Here is an 8,582-nt window from a genome sequence, read left to right on the forward strand (position 1 = left end):
ATAAAAAGTTTGTGAACCCAAATAATAATTACAAAAATCCATGGTTTTTCCATGATCACTTTGACTCAAAACCAATCTTTACTTAAATATCCAATAACGTTTATATCAACCAATTCAATGTCTTTTGAAACAAAAAGATATTTGAATTAGACAAACAAGAGTCAGGGTATGTGCAAACGTAGGTGAAACCTTGGTTTTATCAGCTAAATTAAAGGGGATAATTAGAATCAGGTGTTTAAATAATTAGGTTGATTTTCAGGTGTGAATTTGGGAGACTCCACCCTATATAAAAATCAGAAACTGTGAGTTTGGCCTTCATCATAGAGGTGTGTGGAAACACGTCATGCCACGATCAAAAGAAACGGAGGACCTCAGAAAAGCAGTTATTGATGATCAGTCTGGAAAGGGTTACAAAACAATTTCTAAGAATTTGGAGCTCCACCAATCCACTGTCAGACAGCTAGTCTACAAATGGAGAAAGTCCAAGACCAGTGTTACTATCCAGGAGCCGTTATCCTGACAATCTCTCCAAAACAAACCGGCAGGATACCCAGGAAGTCACAGAGAACCCCAGAGTAACATCCAAGAAAATGTAGGCCTTGTGAGAAACCTTGGCTAATGCGAGTTTTCATGATTCAACTATCAGAAAAAGACTGACAAGAATGGTGTAAATGGAAGGATAGCCAGGAGGAAACTACTACTACTACTACTACTACTACCCCCTAAAAAGAAAATTTCTGCCTGTCTAAAGATCTCCAAAGAGCTCATAGATGATCCACAAGACTTCTAGAACAAATGTTCTCTGGACAGACAAGTCAAATGACTTTGGCCTTAATGAGAAACATTATGTTTGGCAAAAGCCAAACACTGCGTTAGAACAGAAGAACCTCATCCCAACTGTCAAGCATGGTGGTGGGTGGGCGATAGATGGAGCCGCTTTGCTGCCTCAGGACCTGGACAGTTTGATAGCATTGATAACTATGAATTCTGCATTGAATCAGAAGATTCTAGAGGAGAATGTCAGGCCATCTATCCATGAGCTGAAGCAAGATAATGATCCTAAACATACAAGCAGACCTACAAAAGAATTTCTACAGAAAAAATTCCGAATGATAGAATGGCCTAGACAAAGTCCAGACCTAACCTCATCAAAATGTTGTGGTAGGACCTGAAAAGAACTGTCCACGCAAGGAAGCCCTCAAATGTCTGAGTTGAAACAGTTCTGTAAGGAGGAATGAGCCAAAATTCCTCAAAACTATGAGAGATTGACGAGCAGTTAGAGTTAACGCTTAGTTGAAGTCAATGTTACTCAAAGGGGTACAACCAGGTACTAAATCTAAAGTTTCACATACTTTTTCCCACACATAGATACTGAATGTTGAATCATTTGTGGATAAATAAATGTGGGGAAAAGTATCATGTTGGTGTGTCATTTGATCAGGTTATCTTTATCATTAGGACTTAGATTTAGATCTAACAACATTTTAGGTTTGAAAAGTGTGAAAATCCTAAGGGATTCACAAACTTTCTTGCCACTATATACATGTCCAAAATTAGGGAAACGTCAAGATAAATTGGCCTTTTCCCACGTTTTATGCTTATTTCATGCACAAAATTTTTAATCAATTACACATCATTTTAAAGTAAATTTTATAACGATTCTAATGATGGAATCTGTTTTATAATTTAGCTAATATTTTCTGAAATGTGAGGAGAAAATGTAGAGTAAAAACAATTCTATGCAATTTATAGAAAGGATTCACAGAATCTAAATTCCGACCAAACAGAAATGTTGTTTATCTAGCCAATATAAATTGTACAATATGTGAGGGAACAAGTGCCAAAATACCCCAATGTGGAGTCGAGACAGTGTTAGAAGGCGCTTGTCCCTTTAAGTGTGGTCACACTTCATAGAAGATATGTAGAAAGCAAAAAAGACAGAGCACTTTATCCCAAAATGAAGTAACACTCACGATTTGTAGAATATCCAAATTCACTTAAAACAATATACATGCATAGGGAAGAAAAAAAGTTGCCTTTATTAGTAAATGAACATACCAAACCACAAAGCAACGTTTCAGGCCCATACACCTGATGAAAGGCCGTGTACGGGCATCAAAAATCGCGGTGTGGCAAGTTCCTTTACCAATAAAGGCAACTTTTTCTTCACTATCCATGTATATTGTTTGAAGCGATTTTGTATATTCTTTTATGAATCGCGAGTGTTACTTCATTTTGGGATTGAGTGTTGTTTCTTTTGCTTTCAACATATGACGTCTCGTGCTGCAAATGGACATTACAGAAACTCAGTTCAACATTTTATGGACATTTTGAGTAGGATACAGTGCAGTAGTCAAATTTGTTGTGAATTATATGGCTCAATACTTCATTTTTCTATTCTTGTGTATCAGTTACATGCAAATGGCTCCTGTTTTGAGAAAATATTGGACACCAAGGGGAAGAACTTGAGTGGTTACTAAAGACAGTGTGGATACACTTATGAAGAAATTGCTAGAATGGTAACTGATGGAGCAACGAAAAATGGAGTTTAAAAGTTTGTTAAAAATGTTGAAGACTGCAAGACAATGCTTACGAAACAATTTTTTTTTTTTTAAAGTGTGTGCAGAGCACACATTTTAAGTGAAACTTCTTTGTATTTTGTCACAGAAATTGTATTTGCGATGGTTTTAATTAAAAATCAAAACACAATTTCAGTGACAAAACAAAGTTTGACATAGAAAGCATGTTTTAGTTATTTGCACTCTATATTTATAGTAACTGAATGCCTCGCGTGTGTGCGCCAGTCACCGTGTGTGACACAAACGTGACTGGTGCGCAGTGCATGTGAGTCACTGTGTGTGTCTGTCATTGTTTGTGTCTTCCAAGTGTGCCTGCTCACCATGTCCCGCATGCTCTCCCAGTCCCCACCCCCCGGCAAAGCTGCAGGGACACGGCGCATCTCCCGGACGAAGAGATCTCGGGGGAGCCGGGGCACAAGCGATGATGCGGGGAGGTGGGTGACTGCGGCGCCATGTGCTCGGTGCGGGGGGGAGTGTGTGTGTCATCCAGAGAATCCGGAGCCGCCACCGCCTTCTTCCTCCTCGTTACCGAACATGGAGCTGTCCGAGTCCCCCGACCCGGAGCAGCCCCCCCTCTGTCTTCCCCCCAGTGGAGCTGCGGAGACACAGCGCCCGGATCTCACAGCCCAGTCTGAAGAGGAGATCTCGGTAGAGCCAGGGCGTGCGTGCAGCCCCCTCTCCGGTGACTGGTGGGAGCTGGCAACACTGTCGTCACTGATGGCCTCTTCTGGCAGTAGTGACGTAACTTCCGGGACTATTAAGAAATTTCACTTCAAAGTGCACAACTCCGCAAGATGACAAAAGGATAACGTGACTGTGCCTAGGAAATCATCACGACATCCAAGCTAGTCGTCACAGTTCTAGTACAACAGTTCGTTGTTGACCAACTGTGGCTTAAAAGGAAGAATTCCACAAAAAAGCCACGTCAAAACCGGCAAAGACAAAAAAAAAATTTGAGTTCTCTCTGCTAAGGAGCATCTTAATTGGACAGTATAAGACTTCATATAGAGTGACAAAAAAACTATAAATCGTTGGAAGGGAAGGTTTGCGCCATTTGATGAATAGGAGAAGACTTGCTCCTAGAATGCACTGCAGCTACAATAAAGCATCCAGTTAGCGTTATGATCTGGGGTTACATGACAAGTCATGGTGTTGGCCTCATACATGTTGATGGAACCTCGACAGCCAAAAAGTACATTGATTACGTCGTGGAACCCAAAATTCTTCCATCATTGAGTGATCTATTTCCTGGTAATGAAACTGAAAATTTTTCCAGCATGATAAGGGTCCTTGTCATACAGCTAAACTAAAACGTAAATTATTGGAAAATAAAGCTTGTGTACTTGATCGACCAGGAAATAGTTCAGACTTTAACCAATTGAGAACCTTTGGTCAAGATTAAAATGTAACATGAGACTGTAATTTCAGCAAAATGTAAAATAGAAGCCATCAAGGGCTGTTTACATATTTATTATAACACCTCAGGAACGGCAAAATCTGGCTTATTCAATGCCTAGAAGATGCAATACTGTGCAAAGGCAAAGGGGTTTCCAACCAAATACAGAACTTGTAAGTTGTACTTGTAAGTTTTAATGTGCAAATATTGTTTTATATGTAAATGCTTATTAAATTAGGTATATCAGGGGTGCGCAGTGTCTGAGCTGCGCCCCCCCACCCCTTTCCAGTGACCCGGCATCAAATGATGACGTGAGGTCATGTGACATCATTTGACCCAGCGTTGCCATGGCGACGCGTCCAGAAGCCTACTTAATCCCGGTATGTTCAGGTTACAGAGGCCTCGCGCGGTCCCCCGGCATTTAACTTAAATGCCTTGGGAAAAGCGCTGGGCCACTGCAACGATGCGCATTCCAGTTTGCACACCCATAAGGTATATCATGCTGCTTAACACTGACATAGTATGTCACAGGTCCCTTTGATGTACCAGGTACGTCATCGTAACAAAATAACGTTTCAATAGGATTAGGCTGACCATTCCATCTGAGCAGAAGGCCTGAATGACACATAGGTGGAGTCCCCTCCACTTCGGTTTGTCGTTGGATAGCAATCACAGCCATGTGATCGCTACTAAAACTGAAGTGCGGTGTTACTGGACCTCCAGCAAAGAAAAGGTTAAACAGGCTTTCATAGAGTTCTTAATAACAGACAGATCCTCAACTTGACAAATTGTGACCCAAACTGAAGTCTGTTCTTCTACCATTTGATTGCAAGATTTAACTTATTTCATTTTGAAACGATTGGATGGAGAAACTATTGCACACATACATTGCTGAATTGATGTCAAAACAGATGAAGACTAAAGTTACTTACCATTGGGTAATAGTAGTTGTAAGGATATGGATAGTTATACTGCTGATACCACTGATAATATTGTTGCTGTTGCATAGCTGCATCTCCCTGCTGTGTTGCATACTAGTAAAAAAACAAAATACAATTAAACAAACCCCACCCACTACGAGCTAACAAAAAAATATATATAAACCACTGCTTTATTTGCCCAGACTGATTTTGCTTAAGTTATTAGTTTGTACTTGGTAAGTGAACACATCCCAATCCATGTAGATAATTGTTTTAATCTATACAAAAAAATAAATGTAATGCCAACATGGAGCTATGAAGTGTAATAGCTATTACCATAGATGTTTTGTACAGCACGGACTATACTTCTTATTTGATTGGAAAAATCATAAGCACATGTTTTAATTATTGACTTATTCTGTTGAATGTGCTCTACCTAAAGAATATAGGCAGTTACTTATAGGCTTTATAAGAATTGGCAACAAGATACTACCAAGAACATAACTTCTCAGAATTACCCTGTTCAAAATTAGTTAAAACAAAATTCAATTTAGACATTTGTTAACAATCCTCAAGAATCATTCACTTCCCGAAAATTAAAAAAAAAACCTCTTTTCCCTAATCATTACCTGTGGATTTTCTTGCTCACTGCTTGGTGCTTTATTAGTTGCAGACGCAGCATTGGCTTTGCTGATGCTAGCCAATGCCTGGCGGGCCTTTTCCCACTCTGGATTCTCATGCATTGGTGTCTCCATCCCATTTTCTCTGGTGCTGCTTGCATTGTATTGCTGAGCCCTACATGTAGATTGATATACAGCTATTCAAAATTGCTGCAGAAAAAAACCTTTAAAAAAATCTTGAAAGCAACATCTGTGACGGAACAAAACTTTACTAAATCTTCAGCTTTTCGCTTGTATTTATTCAAAAACCTCTTAAAATACACTCTTAGGCCTCGGATAGAGGGATTTTTTTTTTTTTTTTTTTTTTTTATAACCCCGGAAGTTAGCAGTTTGGCCTGTCTCACTTTACAAGTTGTGCAGGCCTGTTTTAACTAAATGACCCTTACTCATGAGAATACAAACATTGAAGTATCTAACTATGAATTTTGTCACATTGGATTGGATATTTTTATATTTTGTTGTATACTATATATTATGGAAATTTGTCTGTTCGATATGCATTTGGACACATATTAAGATATCGTAATCAAATTTTGTATGAGAAAAACCTGCTCCATCTCAGGAATCATGTTTCGATAAAATACACAAATTACATCACTGATGACATGTTTCCATTACACAACACTCAAATTACCACTTAATCTTGGTCACTGAAAATCTGATTTGCAACAGCCAAAGTTCTTCAAGAGTGCAAGATCATTGTTTGAGACGAGATTACAATGTCCTACAACCGCCTTAGATCCAATTCAGGACCCCAGAGACAATGAAACTATTATGGGCGAAGTTGATGTTTTAGCAGGGGAATTCACATAATTACATTTTTTTTTTTAATCAATTTACAAAATCTCAAATTTTTTTGGTTTCTAAGGCTGCGTCAACGCTAGCGCTGAGTGCGCTGCACTTGCCGAGTTTAGTTCCTGCAATTTAAAGTGTCCCGTCCCCGTTCACGCGGTGCGCACTCACCCAAGCTTGGTGCTTGAGCAGACAAAAAAAAAACTGACTGAAGTGCGCTCAACTTGCTCGCAATGCCCCCCCCCCCCCGTCCGCGCTTGCAAAATAGGCAGGACCCGGCGCTCATGCTTAGAGAGTTGGTGACGTCACCGCTCTCAAGCATGAGCACGGTCAGCGCCAGCGGGGACGCAACCTTAGAATTCCGGAGCACCACTGGTACTTTCAGCTAGTAACTTATAAAGCTCGCAAAATAATATTTGTACGCAAGATGTTACATTTCAGCATGTAGAGGGGAGACAAAAAATAAAAATAACTCACCACTCGGTGTTCAGCTGTTCTCCCAGGTTTGTAGCCATCACAACAAAGTTTTGGAGCTGTTTTGAAGTTTAGATGCGCAGGAAGCAAGTGCCCTGTTGGTATACAAGCATATAAATTCAGAGGGGATATCGCCGTGTTGACAATGAATCATTAGCCTAGTGTTTTTCAAAATGGGTTCCTAGCAGCCCTTGGATTCCCCAGTCTTCCCTGCACGTTTCAGGTCATTTGAAAATTGGACCAAATACAAAACATTTACAAAGCATCCGATCTCAAACACAATTAAAGAGGGTTGGGGTTCCTCAGAAATTCACAATATAATTATAAAGTTCTTCAATCAAAAAAAGGGTAAAAAAAAAAAAAAAAACAACTATGCATTAGTCCACCCCTCCTTCTAGGCTAGAACATGATTAACGGCCCTTTGCACAGCAATACAGTTCTACATTGCCGAGTCCTGCAGGGGTGAGATGTACAAGTCTGCAGTGTGTGTACGTCATGTGTACAAGTTTGCAGTGTACAAGTACTTTACAAATGCACACGGTGTGCACAAAATATTCTTCATGATTCACTGACTCCAATTACAGGCTCTCCATTGTAATAAATAAATCAAACTGGAGAGCATACCTAAATTTAAAAAAAAAAAGTTGTCAACGTATAGACGTATATTATACATAATGGTCAAGTTTGTGGTAATGTACTCAATTGCCGGTTATATGATTTTGTTGAGTCGATGTATTGCTTCGACCACTATATGAACCCGTTCCGTATCAGCACGTTATAACGCGTTGCAGAGTGCACTGGAAGCGAGGTGCGCGATGTACCCCTTGCCCCCTCCTCCACCCCCCAACCACCCACCCACCCACGATTTGGGGCAGCGCCCCCTCTCCCACCCTTATTGCTCCAGGCCCGTGGCCCCGGGCAAGCTTCGGGTTACCTCGGGCGTCCGTTAGGACAGGCGGGTAAAAGGGAATGCTCTTTTACGGACACCACGGGTCAGCGGCTCCTTCACCGACACCCCCAATAACCGACCCCCTTCCCTTTAGCCAACCAGGCAGCTCCCCCTCCCCCGGGTTCAGGCCTTGGAGAGACAGCCGCCCCTCAAAACTGTACAGCACGCCTCGGTGGAGACGTCCCCCCTTTCCGACCGTTACCGGACTCCCGAACCGCGCTGCTGGTACGAAACGTGGGTTAAATGACGTTGAGAATATCTTGACAATTAATAATATAATCTATATATATTTTTCCATTCGGCCTCGCTCCGTTCACAGGGCGAACACAGGCATAGCCACAGTGACACAAAATGGCGGCTGATAACGTCCGCCCTGTGACGCTGTTTCTTTTTTTCTTCTCCACATTCCTCCCCAGGCCCAATTTTCCACCCGCCCTCTCTAGACTCCCAGCCAATCACGGATCTCCACACCCATGAGTCTTGACACAGCATTGGTCGGCAACGCTTTGCTTTTGTTGTGATGAGCAGATCCTATTGTTAAGCATCGTCACCACAGGATGACGCAATAAAGGGCGGGTTCATGCGTCCTACTATCTGAGGAAGTTATTTGATTGACAGCCCATTGGCAGTTGGATCGGTGTAGGTATCCCTATTACCCCAGTCAGATATTTTGCCATACAGAAAGGGGTTTGGGGCAACGCAAAGTAACAATGGCGTTAAACAACCTTAAGGCCTGGGCTATGGTGCCTTAGCCCGCGTGGAGGCGTGCGGAGGCTGTGAAGTGACCCGCGT

The 8,582-nt window shown here is 41.5% G+C and overlaps 1 protein-coding gene across 4 annotated transcripts in view; it reads right to left on the reverse strand.

Moving 5' to 3' along the window:
- Positions 1-8,185, reverse strand: part of LENG8 (leukocyte receptor cluster member 8) — a 24,602-nt gene extending 16,417 nt beyond the window's left edge. For 2 of the 4 annotated variants that reach the window (XM_075605520.1, XM_075605517.1), the window contains exons 1-4: positions 7,776-8,184; positions 6,845-6,936; positions 5,525-5,690; positions 4,908-5,009 (exon numbers count right to left, since the gene is read on the reverse strand). In XM_075605520.1, the coding sequence (XP_075461635.1) occupies positions 4,908-5,009; positions 5,525-5,690; positions 6,845-6,882 (306 nt within the window). In that variant the 5' untranslated portion in view covers positions 6,883-6,936; positions 7,776-8,184. Of the gene's footprint in view, positions 1-4,907; positions 5,010-5,524; positions 5,691-6,844; positions 6,937-7,465; positions 7,671-7,775 lie in introns of those variants that run through there. The other 2 variants (XM_075605518.1, XM_075605519.1) reach the window with 2 other exon arrangements.
- Between the last annotated feature and the right edge of the window lie 397 nt (positions 8,186-8,582).

This window comes from Ascaphus truei, chromosome 6 (assembly GCF_040206685.1).
Source record: "Ascaphus truei isolate aAscTru1 chromosome 6, aAscTru1.hap1, whole genome shotgun sequence".
Classification (NCBI taxonomy): domain Eukaryota; kingdom Metazoa; phylum Chordata; class Amphibia; order Anura; family Ascaphidae; genus Ascaphus; species Ascaphus truei.